This window comes from Sapajus apella, unplaced genomic scaffold (genome assembly GCF_009761245.1).
Source record: "Sapajus apella isolate SASKATOON/1434 unplaced genomic scaffold, GSC_monkey_1.0 scaffold36, whole genome shotgun sequence".
Classification (NCBI taxonomy): Eukaryota; Metazoa; Chordata; class Mammalia; order Primates; family Cebidae; genus Sapajus; species Sapajus apella.
This window is the reverse complement of record NW_022436976.1, coordinates 4,758,210-4,775,733: the sequence shown is the minus strand read 5'-3', so window position 1 is coordinate 4,775,733 and position 17,524 is coordinate 4,758,210. Positions and strand designations below refer to the sequence as shown.

Sequence of the window (17,524 nt, the reverse complement as noted above, 5' to 3'; positions counted from 1 at the left end):
GACAAGAGGAGGCTGTAGTCTATCTACTGATTTTGTCCAAACCAGTTGGAATAGTGGTCAGCTACTGTCTTCTATAAATGGCTACGTGGTAAATATTTTAGACTTTGGAGGCCAAAAGGCAAAATTTGAGGGTGTTGTATAGGTTTTCTATATAATGAGAGAAATGAATATCCATTTATTGACAATACTTAGATTATATTACTTGATACATATTTAAATTTCATACATATTTTATGTCATGACATATCGTTCTTTTGATTTTGTTTAAACATTAAAAAATGTAAATGAGCCAGGTGTGGTGGCTGGCGCCTGTAGTCCCAGCACTTTGGGAGGCCGGGGCAGGTGGATCACGAGGTCAGGAGAGCAAGACCATCCTTGTCAACATGGTGAAACCCTGTCTCTACTAAATATACAAAAATTAGCTGGGTGTGGTGGCACGTGCCAGTTTTCCTAGCTACTTGGGAGGCTGAAGCAGGAGAATCCCTTAAACCAGGGAGTTGGAAGTTGCAGTGAGCTGAGATTGTGCCACTGCTCCCCAGTGTGGAGACAGAGCGAGACTCCAACTCAAAAAAACAAAACAAAACAAAAATTAAATAGACCATGGAGAAACTAGTAGTCCAACCCTTATGTAGAAGGGACTGTTATGGGTATCTGGTATACTGGATTTGAATTCCGTTTGTAAAACATTTGAGTATTTATAATAGTATTAAATATAAATTAATATCACAGTTTTATGAGGAAACTGAAGTTCATTTGTAAAGAAACTTGTTAAAATTTTGTCAAGTTAGTAAATGGCAAAACTAGAATTCAGAATCTTACCTATTTTTCAATGCCTGGATTCTTTCATGTGTTCATCGTTACATCTTCTGTTCCAGGCATGGAGATGGGCACAGTGCATACTGCCATGAATTAGATAAGTTCCTGTTTCTACATAATTCTTAGTCCTGATGCTGCACAGATTTGAGAAATGTAATTTTCTAAAACATGCCTGTCATTATAAATCAGATTGACCTGCCCTTACTCGTAATCATTTTCTGATAAGAAGTTTTGCTTGTTTTTGTGACTTTTATCAATCCTTTCTTCTAGTTTTCTTTTTTCCTTGAATAGTACAGGAACTTTTTTATCTGGTAACATTCAGCTTTATAAGGATGAAATTAAAAGTATTTGAGGTTGTAAGGGGAAGTAAACATTTAAAGTACCAAGAAGGGGCATTAAAGTAGTGCACCAGGGCATAGCAACAGTGCCTCTCAAGCAGGGTTCCTATGAGCCTTTTTTTCCTGCAACTCCTTGTAATTTTTCAGAATCTGTGTATCCAGAAGTTAGAACTGCTCTGTTTCCTCTGCACTGTTGGTACCTGTAGGGAACAAGTATAAAAGACTACAATGGGCTGTAGTGTGTAGGGGCAGGGCCTATACCATTGGATCTGCTGCCGTGCTGTTTCTTAGTTCCCTTGATGTTCAGCTTGCAGTTAAATACAAGAAAGGATATAATTTTAACTCTGCAGAAAGGTAGTATTACTTTTTTTTTTTTTTTTTTTTTTTTTTTTTTGAGACAGAGTTTTGCTCTGTCGTCCAGGCTGGAATGCAGTGGCAGAGTCTTGGCTCGCTGCAACCTCTGCCTCCTGAGTTCAAGTGATTCACCTTCCTCAGCCTCCCAAGTAGCTGGGATTACAGGCACCTGCTACCGTGCCTGGGTAATTTTTGTATTTTTAGTAGGGACAGAGTTTTACTACGTTGGCCAGGCTGGTCTCGAACTCCTGACCTTGTGATCTGCCTGCTTCGGCCTCCCAAAGTGCTGGGATTACAGATGTGAGCCACCCCTCCTGGCCTGTATTACTTCTTTTTTAAGGTAACATTTTGTAACTTTACAGTGTTAAACTCCCTCCTTGCTCCTTTCCCTGAATGTTGTGTTGACAAGATTTGAGGATAGTTTGTGTTCTTTAAAACTTCATCATTTCATTAAAAATTGAACAGACCTCAACAGCAAAACACAAAAATGATAACACTGAAACCAACCACGAAATCGAAGTCATTATGCTGTCATTTAAGGAATGATTTTATAACCTTCATACCATTTTGGGGAATTGCTTTCTGTCCAACTCTATTATCACAGTAGTCTATTATCACAGTTAATAGACTACTTCTATAAGTCATCTCTTTGTTTCAGGAAGGGCTTTTACAACTGGATGGGCTTTCCGTAGTTTCTGGAAGTGGTGGAGTTGCTTCCAACTTGTGGGTTATTAGTTTCTTTTGCTTATTCCAGCATTGTCTAATAGAGGAATTAGAATGTGTTAAGGGCACAGATACATAATGAATGAAGCAAGAAACAAGTACTGTTTTCTGTTTGCTGGTGTTTTTTATTATTTTGAGTTTGCATCCATTGTGTTTTGAGGTAGAGTTCACAGAGTGGGTTCCTTACTGCATTTTATTTATTCTTCTGTTTTACAGTTTTTAATTGGTCCAAGAGCATTCACTGAGAAAAGTAATAGCACACTAGTTATAGCTTTTATTAGAGTATTTTTGTTTTGTATACATCATATTATCCACTTGATTAGTTGTTTCCACAAGCTCTATGTCTTTTGCCATTTTATCTTTACATCTGTTTATGAGATAAATATAATCTTATTAAAAAAAGTCTTATCTATGTGTTAGTAGTGACAGTATATTTCAGAAATTTCATGTATGTAGCCTAATTGAGAATCAAATATGAAGTATTGTTTACAGGAAAAAGTAGAAATTTAAAAAATCAACTTTGATTGTGTAAGTTATTTTTTGAGATGAAAAATTATTTCAATGTTTTTTGTTTGTTTGTTTCCTCTAGAAACCTGTTGGAAAATGCCTTGTTACTCCAGCAGAAAAGCATTTCTATTATTACCAATAGAATTAGTGTGTTCAGAAAAAGAAAAGGCCTAATTTACAACCTTTTGAGGTTTTAGGGAAACTTTTTTTGAAGTATGTAGAAAAAAAGACATGACATCTCGTCTTCTTCAGTGGGTCAGAGGTTACATGGCTGATTTTTAAGTGATTGAATTATTAGCATGGGTAACAATGTGTGAAAAGTCAAGAGGTGCTACTAGTTTCAGTCTGTGTTAATCTTTCTTACTTGAAGTGAGAAATAAATACGTCATAGGAACACATAATGCGGATATAGTGTCTTTCCTTTCTAAGACATTAGCTTGAATCAGCACTAATTGTATGTGGTTACCTTTGGATTCCTCTTGGGGATTCAGAGAAATGAGTGGGTGATTTCAGTGTAGTTTCAATGTTGTTAACCCAAATAAGTTCTCGAGTTGGTATTAATTGGCTCCCTTATAGAAACCTTTGATGAGGAAGCTGTTGTTACACAGGTAACTTTATATCTTTAGAGTTTATTGTTGTCTAATAAAAGTTATTGATAGGAAATCTTTCATTCATCTACATTGTGGTCACTTGTGATTAATCCATGTAACTGTACCTTTTTTTGTTGTTGTTGGGAGAGATGGAGTTTTGCCCAGGCTGGAGTGCAGTAGTGCAATCTCGGCTCACTGAAACCTCCACCTCCTGGGTTAAAGCAATTATTCTGCCTCTGCCTCCTGAGTAACTAGGGTTACAGGCACCTACCACCACACCTGGGTAATTTTTTTTGTATTTTTAGCAGAGATGAAGTTTCACCATGCTGGCCAAACTGGTCTCAAATTCCTGACCTCAGGTGATCCACCCGCCTCTGCCTCCCAAAGTGCTGGGATTACAGGCATGAGCCACAGAGCCAGGCCTAAATGTGCCTTTTTAAAGTATTTATGTTTACATACAACAAGGTATTAATAAAGAGATTTAAAATCCAAAGTTTTACTCTCTTTGATCTGGAAGACCTGCCTGGGAAATACTTTAAATGACGTCTCCACCCTAATGAGTTTTAGCATTAGTAACAAAAAAGGAATGGAATCCTTTAGCTAGCAAGGTTGGTGTGAGTTACTGGATATGGGAACACATAGCCCATTTCTGCGTTTTTGCTTCTTATTTAATTACGTTAAGGAATAAATACATACTCAGGCTGGATGGCTATGGGAGTGAATTAATAAAATTTTTAATAACAAAAGGGTATTAAAAATTATAGATTATATTAAATAATGTACAGTTGGAAATAAATTATACCGAGGAGATGATGAAATTGCCATTTAGTTACTTATTCTGTAATTGTTAGCTAGTTTCTTTGTTGACAGTGAATACATTATACAGAATTACTTAAGAATTTTAATTTGCTAGAATAATGGAAATGACTTGAGATATTACATTTTTGGTAGTAACTTCTTGATGTTAAACTGATTTTAACTACTTATAAAAAATAAAAAATAATCGTAAACAGTATTTTCTATTATTTCCCTGTAAAAAAGAGACGGGTTTAAAAAAAAAACAACTCTGGGATGATTTTGACTTTGGCAGGTAATCAGTCATTTAAGAGCATATTTTCACATTTAAGTCCCACTGATTAGGGGACTCTGATGAAGATGTCATCTTTGTCAGGTTTATATTCTTTATCACTTGAGATTTAGATTTTTAAAAACATTTTCTGATGATGTTCATGTCTTAAATTTATAAACTTAAAACTTTCATACATACATAAAAGATAAAACGTGTTTTTTTTCTTTTAAAACAACTTTTATGTTCTTATGTTTAACATCTTCTGGCACACAAGAATTATTGTAGTAAATAAAGCATAAAGTAAACACAAAACGTCTGTGTCCTTGAATAAATACTATTCACTTTCTGTTGAAAAGCTTCGAGTCCAGTAAGGAAGGAATCTAAGTACAGAGACCGTTAGAATGTGTTAGCTGCTCTGATAGAAGAGCTCATAATTGTTCATTCATTCATCACTCTATAAAGCACACTGTAAACTGATTCTTTACTACATTTTACATTAGTAGTAGGAACCAGATAGATGCCACTTGTCCTGAAGGAGGTCGAGGTCTCATCCCCTATGTTTGTTACCAGGAACAGGGATTATTGTTATTTTTGTTGCTTGTATCCGAAGTGTTTAGAAGAGTGTTAGGTACATAGTAGGTACTCAGTAGATGTTAATGGAAAGAAACAAAACAAACGACCCAAACCTAAACTCAGGTTCTTCTTTTCCTGTTGTCAGGGGTGTCTTGAACTGAGATTTGAAGAGTAATTGTGTCCTAATAGAAAAATGAGTGGCACATCCTGTGCAGAGGAGATTGTTTAAACAGAGGCACTGAGTAATTGGGTAATATTGAAGCTTAGTGTGAAAGTCACTTTTTAAAAAAAAGTACATCAGAATAAAAGTATTCTGCCTTTGTGAACTTAGAAGTTGTAGCTATATACTGAGACTAATAGCATCTCTTTGTGGCCTATATTACTATTAATAGACATGCTTATCAGGAATTTTTTTAACTATTAAACATAGTATTTTATGCCTGAAATATGTTTTCTTGGTACTTATGAATTATTAATTAGTGGTAGATAATTAGGAAGTTTTTAGGTAGGAGAAATTGTTGTCTTTCTAGTAAGGAATTTAACCCCACAGTATTTTTGACTCATAATATGTACTCTCTTTTTAAAATGTCCAAAGGCTTTTCAGAAGTAGTAGTATTTGAAACTGTCAGCTAATGGTTTTCTAAAAGTATATTTTTACCTTAGAGCATCCAAAGTGTCTAGAATTTTGTGACTCTTAGCAAATCCCTAAGTTGAAGATTTTTACCTTGTAGTTTATGTAATTGGGTTTAAATATGTTTTTTCATTATGCATGTATTTGTTAGAAATTTTTGGTAAGATTTCAGATAATCTGTAAACATTCTTTTTAGAAAAAGATTTTTTTGAAGTACTTCATAATTTAAAATATTTCCAAAATAATCAGCAGCTTATTTAGCTGGGCATAGAGGCATGAGCCTGCTGTCCTAGCCACTCAGGGGTGGGGAAGAGGCTGATTTTGAGCCCACATGCTTGAGCTAGAAGTTTGGGGCTGCACTGAACTATGATCGTACCACTGCACTCCAGCCGGGCAACAGAGTGAGACCCTCTTTCAAAAGCAGACAAAAAATCAGCTTCTAAACCAAAATGACACCTGAAGCTAAGGTATATCACTTAGACTGACCTGATAATTGTGTAGTTACATGATTGTAAGTTGTTGGAACACTTTCTTTTGCAACAATTTCATATCTCTGTAAGCATTTGTTGGGTGTTTGATGCTAACCCCACTTATATACAAATTGCAACCTTTTCTAGGCCAGTGTGCTTTTTCTGGAAAATGACATTGCATTCTTTTATTTTCTGTATTATTGGCATAAAAACAAGTTCAAAGGTGAAAGTAGGTAGGTCTTTTTTACTTTCCACATGTGGTAGTTTAGGCTTGTTACATAATACAGACAGGTGAAAAGAATTATATATTAATAAACACAAAAATGTTGATGTTTTAGGATCTGATTGATAAAGGCATTTCTAAAGTGGATGTAATTAAATAATTAAAACAAAGGGATCATCTACAAATTTACATGAAATAGATTTTTAACATTCTGCCTTCTGCTATAAAAAAAGCTTTATTATGCATCCTTAATTTCAAAAATTGTGCTTAGTTGGCTCCATGAATAGGCAGAGATGAGTGAAAAAGTTGGACTATCAGTGACAATTTATCTTTTAGGTTTACTTTTAACTTATTTTCATCTTAATTAAGATGAAATTGAAAGAAGCTCTCCGGATGCTCCTAAATTTCACTTTAGCCTGGTTGAAATCATGTCCCCTTCTCCTGAAGTATTTTCCTCATTTCCATTTTAGGAAGAAATTTTGCTAATGTATATAAACAGGAATAATTCAGAGATTTCATATACCAGCACTGGAAATAGACTATGGCCGAGTTAATGTTTCAGTATGGCTTAGAGTCACAGCCTCACACTCATAGAGGTTTCTGATAATCAAAAAGCATGGTGCTTCCTGGGACCCTCAGACAGCATGAGCAGTAGCAAACATGACAGTATTTAGTTCAAAGTAATTAAGGAAAACTAACAGAAAAGTTCAAGATTTTATAGTACAGCCCAGTAAAAACACTTTTATGGAAATGTATAATTTTACAGAAATATTTAAGGAACATAGTGAATGGAGACTTTGTTAGAAAAGCAAATGTTTCTCATCAAGTACTTCACGTTTATCACAACAAAGTGTACTATTTGTTGTCAGAGGAGCGTATTTTCTTGCAGAAATGCTTATAAATGATGCAAAATTCAGTGGTAGAATTTCAATTCTGGTCCTACAAATTCCCATCCGGTAGCAGTGCATCTATTTATTAGGAGTTACCCCTGAATGTGAATGATTTCAGTCCTAAGTCGCTGTACCTGTTGCCGGGAGGCATTTATTTCAATCACTAGCCTAAAGCACAGAGAGTTATTGCTTGACATTTTATAGCTTGGGGGGAAAAACTATCTTTTCAAAATCATTTGTTCAGAGAGGAGAAAATGGAGCAAAACAGTTCGTTTTACTCTAAGCACCGCTATTTGGCGGTATTCACATTTGCACAGCACAAAGCTACAATATTGATTTTTTTTTGCTCACAGGGCCTCCCACCAGTTCTTTCTTCGATTGTCAGGGTTGCAAGATGGATTGGATTACATTTTGCTGGTTGGGATGCTTATTTTTTTTGTTATTGTTGAAACAGAAATAGATTGAAAATATGGCTTGGAATGACTATCATAGTAATAGTGAGGTTGAAAGGCTTTAATGTGGGAATTTCCTTATGTTAATTATGTTGACTGAGCCATTTCCCTGAATACTTGGCCATCACATGGAGTTTCCTTTCCTGTTCTTTTCCTTTCCCCAAGACTAGTAGCAGCCAGCACACCATTAACTATGTCCTTTACAACTCTATCCCCAAACCTGCCACTGATGGCCATCATCATATGCAGAGGCATTAAAGTAACATTTAAGAACATGAACCCAGGAGCTCGATTTCTGGCTTTGAAGTCTTAATTTAATTTTTATTGGATATGTGACTATAGAAAACTTCATCTTTCTCTGCCTTAATTTCTTCTTCTGTAAAATGATGATAATATTACTTGTATGATTGTTTTGAGGATTCATAATCAGGAAATACCTGTCAAGTCCTTAGAAGAACTTCTGAGGGTGGCAAATTCCCTCTAAAGCAAGTGTAAAATTAGGATTGTCAACAACAACCATTTTGGGCACTGGACAGTAACCAAAGCCAAATAACAAATGGGGAAACATTATTTTTGAAAATCTACTAGAACTTTTGTTATGAACAGTAGACAAGTTTAAAGCCTTCTAGCATGGGGCTCTCCTTTATCCCCGCAATCTCTCCATCCTTACTCCTTGACTATGTCATTGTGGAAGATACATCGGGGCAAGATTGGCCTTCAAAACCAGTGATGTTACTGCCATGAAGAACTGACTTGACTTGGAGTAGAGGGTGGAAACTCATGGCCAGTAGTGTTGTCAATGAAAGTAGTAAACACTGTAGGAAAAAAAAAATGGGGAAAACCTGGCTCTGCTATCCTCTGGTTGTAGTTCCAGTTGGGATGACTGGAAAACCAGTCTGAAACATAACAGGGGAATATTAGAAATGAAGAAGCCATAAACTTTCTGTGCATTCTTAACCCACTGGGAAGCTAAACACAGGTACAGAGGAGACATGAGAGAACTTGGCAGAAAGTAAATAATTGAGGCTGACTTGTAAACTGCTTGGATTTTCAACACCCTTTCTAACATCCACTCACATCAGCAAAGAGTGGAGACCTAATTACGGGCCCATGGTTTTTGTGCAAAGTCTCTCTGCCCAGTCATTAGCTGACCACTAAGCCATGCAGACAGAGGTGACCACCCCTAGGAGCCGAGGCTAAAAAATGAAAATAAGAATTCAAATGAAACAGTGAGCAAAGACATAAGCAGCCACACACTGTGGGCACAGATTCTGCATATTAAATACCGTCAAGATACTAAAAAGAAACCACCACAGCAGCAATTCTCAGGGGAAAGGAATCTTAATCCAGAGTTGCTAATGGTATATGATTTTAAATGTATAGTTTTCAACAACAAAAAATTTACAAGATATAAGATATATAAAGAGACAGAAAGTTGACGCATACAATAGAAATTGCCTCTGACGTGAACCCAGATGATAGACTTAGCATATAGAGATTTTAAAGCAGCTATTATAAATATGTTCAAAAATTAAAGTAAAACTATCTTGGAGAATTAAGAGGAAATTTGACGACAATGACAACAAATATGTAGTCTCATAGAGAAATAAAAACTATTAGGACCTAGAAATAGAACTTCCATTTGACCCAGCAATCCCATTACTGGGTATATATCCAAAGGATTATAAATCGTTCTACTATAAGGACACGTGCACACGAATGTTCATTGCAGCACTGTTTACAATAGCAAAGACCTGGAACCAACCCAAATGCCCATCGAAGATAGACTGGACAGGGAAAATGTGGCACATATACACCATGGAATGTTATGCAGCCATCAAAAACGATGAGTTTGTGTCCTTTGTAGGGACATGGATGAACCTGGAAACCATCATTCTCAGCAAACTGACAGAAGAGCAGAAGATCAAACACCGCGTGTTCTCACTCATAGGCGGGTGTTGATCAATGAGAACACATGGACACAGGGAGGGGAGCACTACACAGTGGGGTCAGTTGGGGGGAAATAGGGGAGGGACGTTGGCAGGTGGGGAGCTGGGGAGAGATAGCAAGGGGAGAAATGCCAGATATTAGGTGATGGGGAGGAAGGCAGCAAATCACACTGCCATGTGTGTACCTATGCAACAATCTTGCATGTTCTTCACATGTACCCCCAAACCTAAAAAGCAATAAAATAAATAAATGGGAAAAAAAAAAGAGAAATAAAAACTATCATTAAACGGCCTTAGAGACATTCTTTGCATATCGTAGTCATTATACTGTAACCGGCGGACAGGCTCAGCTCCCTCCCCATGCTTGCTAAAGATGTAACCTGGTCTGTCCAGGTTCTTGGGCTCACTTGCCCCAGGAATGGGGAAAAGGCCCTGGCGGCACGGTGAGCTTACTGTTCACTAAATATTGGACCCAAAGAGTTTAGCAGAAAACAGTTTATTAGGCAGAGAGAGAAAGAGAGTACTCCCATGTTGCCGTGGGAGGGGAATCCGAAGGGTATACCTGCACACGTAGGGACAGGGGAATTTTAACCTGGGAGTTATTCCTGCCCCATTCAGGTTCTTCTTCAGTGAGCGGAGTTCTTTCAAACTTCCGCTGGAGTGATTAATCTTTGACTTTGATACTAGATTGGCTGCTAGGTCGGTAACTAGAGCCCCCTCCTCCCAGTTTTTCAAGGGCTTTTTAAGCAAAGGAGTTCCTGGAATTTCTGCCTACCAGCCAGGGAAAGTCAGACAAAGAACTTCACGTTTGAAACCACTCTGGTCCCCGGAGGGGGCGTAGATGGAGGTATAGCACTGGGAAATTCCTGCCTTTGAAACACAGGCAATTTTCCTTAACACAGTACCTCAGTACCAGTGTGCTGTAAGTAAATTAACATTTTGTTTTACAAATACGGATAGTGTGGCTTCATTTGACACAGAGATTGTGATTCAGTAGGTCTGGGATAGATATATATATTTGTAGTCAATTTAAAGCATTTGGAAATTATTTTCATACAAAGAAAGAAAAATTTAAGAAATGACAGCCATGCATGATGATTTCTTCCCTTGAGTCAGTATTCTAGATCGTTAATATGATATAAATAAATGTTTTCAGAAATAGGCTTTTATGTCTTTCGTAAGATTTATTTAGTGAAAATGCTGAATTTTAAAAATTGATACTAATTGCAATAATTTTATTAAAGGTTTTTCAAACTTCCTTTGAAGTGCATTGTTAGTGCAAGAAGTTGAGCTATATACCTTGAAGTTTTCAGGAAAATATTGTGAAATGGCCAAAGAAGGCACGACAATTTATATTTTTCTTAAAAATTTACATAAACTTTTTTTTTAACTAATAAATTATTTTGCCAAGATTAAGGACATACCGGTGACACAGCCTCAGGAGCTCCTGACAGAATGTGCCCAAGGCGGTTGGGCTACAGCTTGGTTTTATGCATTTTAGGAAGACTAAGTCAAAAATCAGTACATGTATAATGTTACTTGGTTCCCTTTAGAAAAGGAAGACAACCCAAAGGGTGGAGGGCAGGGTTCCAGGTAATAGGTGGATTCAAAGATTTTCAGATTGGCAATTGATTGAAAGAGTTTATCTATTAATAAAGACCTGAATCAATAGAAGGAAGTGTCTGGATTAAGAATGGGGTTGTGCGCCTGTAATCCCAGCACTTTGGGAGGCCGAGGTGGGCGGATCACAGGGTCGAGAGATCGAAACCATCCTGGCCAACATGGTGAAACCCCCTCTCTACTAAAAAATACAAAAATTAGCTGGGCATGGTGGCACACACCTGTAGTCCTAGCTACTCGGGAGGGTGAGGCAGGAGAATTGTTTGAACCCGGGAGGTGGAGGTTGCAGTGAGCCAAGATCACGCCACTGCATTCTAGCCTGGCACCTGGTGACAGAGCAAGACTCTGTCTCAAAAAAAAAAGAATGGGGTTGTGGAGACCAGGGTTCTTCTTATGCAGATTAAGCCTCTAAGTAGCAGATATCAGAAAGAATATTTTGTAAACATTTCTTATCAGACTTAAAGAGGTGGTTCTGTCACTCTTAAGGTCTCTGTTTTTAATGTTAATGATAGTCGGCTGTGCCAGAATTCCAATGGAAGTCAAGTATAGTGAGGCATGTCTGAACACCCGTTCCCATCATGGCCATAACTAGAGAACTTTTCCATAGTTGATTGTGTTTATTTTCTCTTTTACACTAAGTCTTTGATTAAACTAGTTAACTTAGGAAGATGTTTTCCTGTGATTTGTGCAAACCCTGCCTGGTTCATCACATGGACTTTTGACAGTGCACAGTACATGCTGTGCACATCCATGTTAATAATTTCATTATATTTTAAGAAAATAGTGCAAGTCATTTATTAATAATTGCCTTGAAAATGTTAGAATAGCATATATACTCGGTTAAAAGGAGCTTGTCTCTTTAGTCTTACAGATTGGGGAAGTTTTATAGGACTTTGAAATGAATTTACTTCTTCAGAAAAAGAAATTAAAACCCAGAGAAGTAAAATGACTTGCCGAAAGTCATAAGGCTGACCCAATACTCATACTTCAGTGGTCAGTGCTCTTTCCTTGTGTACCTACAGTATAGTTTTTGCTCTCCTTATATTTATGGTACACATGTTTACATTTCTACAAATACGATTTTCACTACTATTCATATAGTTTTGTGAATCTTTACAACAATTATTTCCTGTCGAGTTTACTAATATTCTTTGGTGATTTTCAGATTGTATGAAAACTTATGAAATATGTTATATGTAAATTTTCAGTGCTGCAAAAGGAGTAGCACTCCAATATAAATTTAATTTTTCTCAGCAAGACAACTTTACTTTCTGCAGAAAGGGTGCTCCCGATAGCCATCTTGCCATAAGAGGACATTGAACAAAGGAGGCAGGGTCATTTATATCTAATGCATCCGCCCTACCGCTGTGTCCTGATACCATTGGCTGGAACTAGACTTCACAGTCTAGACTGCACCTGGCTGGCTAACAACTTAAAACTTTCCTAAAGAGGTAAAGGCAGAGGAGAACAAAGGAAAAGAGGAAGTAACTTGAGGAGTGCTTAGAGAAGCAGTTACATTTCTAAATAAGGAAGGGGAATAAGCTATGACCTAAGAATCGCCTGGGCTTGTCCAGGAATGTCAGGGCAAATATGTAGGTTAAAGTGTAAGAACTAAGAACACAGGATACACTTACTTCTTTATTATTACTAGCAGCTATTTTAAGATTATTAGCAAAAGCTTTAAAGTAAAATAACCTTTGAAGAAACTGTTGTTTATTCGTAATGAACTAAGAGGAGAGCTTTGAAGAAGAACCTTCTACTTATTCTTACCTCCTAAAAAATAAATCTTGTTATTAGCAAAATGGCTTGAGTAGTCAGGAGTTGATTAGAGAAGGGCTCTGGAGTCTAAGCTCCCTACATGGGTTAGAATCTAAGTTGTGGTAAGATGCTGACCCCAAATTTACTACTATTTGATACCTTAGGTTTATACTCTGTAAAACTGGTATTATAACAGTAACTATTCCATTGTTTATGTTTTTATGTTGTCGAACATGAAGTAACGTATATAAGCGAGTACAAGCATATAGTAATTGCTTTGCAAATGTTAGCTATCATAATATTTATGTCTCTGTGGTTTTTAATGAATATATATGTGTGTGTGTGTGTGTATATCTATGTTGGAAACACAAGAGTTTAGAAAAAGAGAAATGTATAAATATGTAACCCATCGTTCTTGTGATAAGTAGTTTGCCTTGTTTTTAATGTTCACCATTTGTTTTCACTACCAAAGGAAATAGACATTACAAAGGAAAGTACGTTGCAATTTATATTGTGCTAATCACTAGTTTAATTCAACAATTTGGTTCCACATTTATTAGAATTATGTATCATGTTATTGTAGGCGTTGGGATTATAACTAAGAACGTTATTACAGTCTAGCAGGATATATATATATAAATATATATATAAATGAATATGCATAGTATCTCATGTATATATCTGCATATATATAGTTTAATTGAAACAGGTAAGAAATAATTTAGAAAAGAACATTTATGATTTAAAACAAAAGACATTGTAGCATTAAATAAAGTGATGTATACTACTAAGAACTCTTAGTGCAGTTTCCGTTGCTGTAACAAAATACTCAGACTAGGTAATTTATAAAGGAAAGAGTTTTATTTAGCTTACGGTTCTGGGATTCTGGGGTCCAAGGTGGGCAGCCACATCTGGTAAGGGCCTCATGCTGCTGCTTAGAATAGTTGAAAAGTGAAAGGACAAGTGCAAGCAAAAAACTAATTCATTCCTATGAGAACTAAACCAGTCTTAAAGACTGTAGGACCGGGCACGCTGGTCCAGAACTTTGGGATGCCAGTGTGGATGGATCATGAGCTCAACAATTTGACACCAGCCTGGCCAACATAGTGAAACCCTGTCTGTACTGAGAATACAAAAATTAGCCAGGTGTGGTGTTTCGTGCCTGTAATCCCAGGTACTCAGGAGGCTGAGGCAGGAGAATTGCTTGAACCTGGGAGGCGAAGGTTGCAGTGAGCCAAGATTGTGCTATTGTATTCTACCCTGGGTGACAGAGCAAGACTCTTTCTTGTTGGCGGTGGGGAGGGAAAAAAGTTTTTAAGATAAAGACCCAATCACCTGTTGAAGACACGACCTTCCAACATGGCCACACTGGAGACTAAGCCTCTATTTGAGTTTGTTGGGAACAAGCTATATTTAAATGATAGCAAGTACCATGATATTTTTTCTCCAGTATATTTTGTATTGACAATCTACTAAATTATTAAAATGCACTTATCTTCACTTTCTTATTCCTTACTGTACTTTTTTTTTTTTTTTTTAATTTTCTGAGATGGGAGTTTGGCTCTTTTTGCCCAGGCTGGAGTACAATGTTGCAATCTTGGCTCACTGCAGCCGTCTCCCAGGTTCAATTATTTCTCCTGCCTCAGCCTCCCAAGTCACCGGGATTATAGGTGTGCACCACCACGCCCCGCTAATTTTGTATTTTTAGTAGAGATGGTGTTTCACCATCTTAGACAGGCTGGTCCTGAATCCCTGACCTTAGGTGATCTGCCCGCCTTGGCTTCCCAAAGGGCTAGGATTACTGGCATGAGCCACAATGCCCGGGCTTACCGTAGTGTTTTGGATGACTGTAACTAAAGCTTTAAAACTCCTCTCCCTGAATTATCAATCAGTAAGACATTGCAAATTCCCAAATAGGTTTTAAAAGCAGAGGAAAATTCACTTAGAACAATAACTATAATCCTGCAAACAACAACAAAAATTAAAGTCCTCTTTTTAAAAACCACAGTGCTTCATAATCAGTTCAGTGTTTTTGACAAAATAGTAAGAATTGTGAGTTATGGCTCCAAGCCAGTCTTTTAATAGTGTGTTCTAATATTCCTAGCATTTTCTAATAATATGATTTATTCTGTTTTATTATAGAATTATAATTGCAAATTGCCTGTGTTTAAAATAGGTTGCATTTCAAAATTTTATTTGATGTCATTTGTTTGAATTTTCACATAGCTTTTGCCACAGAAATGTGTCAGCTTGTAAAGCCATAAAAATATTTTCTATTAAAACAAATATGTTAGTACTAGTTTAATCTGAATTATTTGTAGAGGAAATACAGTACAAGGTCAGGAGATGGAGAAAAAAGCAGTGTGTGTGTGTGTATGTATACACATATAAAAGTTAATGAACTTGTTGGGGAAGAAATGTCTTTTGGAAGTTTGAGCTGTTTACCATTTGTCTTGACATTTACCTAGCTCTATTTCTGTATCCCTTCTTCATTAGTAGTGCATTTCTCCACATACTACAGTAGTCTCCACACACTATAACCCTTTTGAGTGAAAACCTACCAAGGTTGGGGTTTGCTGCAGTCTCCCAGAGATTTCAGAGTTACAAATTTAAGTATTCTTTTCTTCTCCTTTCATCCAGTTACACCTTTAGTTTTTCTCTAAAGATCTGATTGTTTAGCCAGGTTTGAGAATTATTGCTTTTTAAAATCATACCAGTGTGTCACCCTGTACTGCTTTGGAAGAATATATTTACATTTAAGAGAGTATCGTATTTAACCAGGTGACTTTTTATTTTACTCAATTAGTGAGAAGCATTGTACAAGAAAGATAAAGGGAACAAGGATTGGCATTGGATTGATCTGTGCACAGCCCAGCTCTTCTCGGAAGTTTATAATTTGGAACAGCTATAATAATGCATATAATATAGAATGATGAAAATGATAAGAAAAATGCTGAATGTGTTGCTGGTTTTTTTATAATATGAATGCTATAGATGCTGGTAGGCTAGAGACCTGAAAAAGTTAAAACAGTGTAGAAGGTTTTGCTCTCAGAGCTAACCCTATGGTAGCCCACCAGGACAGCAAGAATGTCCTTCTCACACATAGTTCCTGGCTGTTCTTGACTCTCCTTGCTTTTTCTCTGTCCTGTGCTCTGTTAGTACTTTATGGGATAACTGGTTAAAAACTAATTTAAACTTAAAATTCTAATTATTTTATTCAGGAATCTTTTTTAGAGCACCTACGAACAGTGTTTGTCTATACTGTATACCTGATATACCATACACAAATTTATATTTATGTACATTAAGCATTTTTGTGGACATTATTTTGTTTTAGAATTATACAAGTAGGAAAAGTAATGTCACAAATGTTTCATCTCAATTTTGTAGATAACGTAAATGATCGTAGAGAATTTTGTACTTTTCTGGTCTTTGAATTTGTTGAATTGGATGGCAGCAGTGCTGGCTCCTTTGAATGTCCTCTGCTGATTCCTTTCAGTGTCAGTTTTAAATAAAGTGTATTTGAATGGAAGTAAGTTATTGTGGCATAAGTTTCTAACTGTCATAAGTATATTAGTTATTGTGGAGAAAAATTGCTAAGATGAAGGTATTTTTTTAAGACAAAACAACAGCAATTAATATGTATATATTAAATAAGAAAGTAAAGTCAGTGGGTATTAGACCTTTCATTCCATTGCACAAATGAAAATTGTTTCTTGATTAGTAGTTATATTTTCTGTTTGTAAAACTTGTCACTGTATATAAAGTCTGTGATTAAATTTGTCATTATTATTTGATTTACTAAAAAGCCATTTAGTTTCTGATTATACAGAAAGTAATTTGTTACGGTATTTTCTAAAGATGAAGAGTCCAAATAAAGATGTATAAAAATAATTTTCTGATATAGAGAACCAAAAAGTTATTTAATAAATGCCTGAGTTTATAACATCTCTTGAATGTAGACATGAGTCATATTACTTGAAAATGCTTTACTAAATAAGTTATCTTATAAATGAGTTACAGTTTAATTTTCTTTTTTTTTTATTTTAAGGTTTCAGCAGAGCAGCTTTACCATTTGGGCTGGTGAGGCGAGAATTATCCTGTGAAGGTTATTCTATTGATCTGCGATGCCCGGGCAGTGATGTCATCATGATTGAGAGCGCTAACTATGGTCGGACGGATGACAAGATTTGTGATGCTGACCCATTTCAGATGGAGAATACAGACTGCTACCTCCCCGATGCCTTCAAAATTATGACTCAACGGTAAATATTCATGTGTTAATATCCTGTTTGAGCTGTTGTATCCAAGTTAGAAAAATTATTGCAGTTATTCCAAAGCAAATGGAATAGGCCACGTCTCAGCCTATTTATTAAACTGAGTTGGGTTTTTACCTACTAATGTTGATTTCTACACTTTATATTTTCATCAGCATTCAAATATGTAAATCATTTTAATATAGATCGACGTATCAGAAGACATACGTATCTTTTTGTGTTATATAAAAATAAAATAAAAAGCAAGAATAATATTTGAAATGTAATCTTGTTTTTTAAGGCTT

General features: G+C 36.2%; 1 protein-coding gene across 50 annotated transcripts in view; it reads left to right on the top strand.

Annotated features, from left to right (window-relative positions):
* The window catches only part of ADGRL2 (adhesion G protein-coupled receptor L2), a 416,407-nt gene that overhangs the window by 313,289 nt on the left and 85,594 nt on the right, over nucleotides 1–17,524 (top strand). For all 50 annotated transcript variants that reach the window (XM_032296453.1, XM_032296455.1, XM_032296458.1 and 47 more), the window contains one exon: nucleotides 17,015–17,228. In XM_032296453.1, the coding sequence (XP_032152344.1) occupies nucleotides 17,015–17,228 (214 nt within the window). The remainder of the gene's footprint in view (nucleotides 1–17,014; nucleotides 17,229–17,524) is intronic.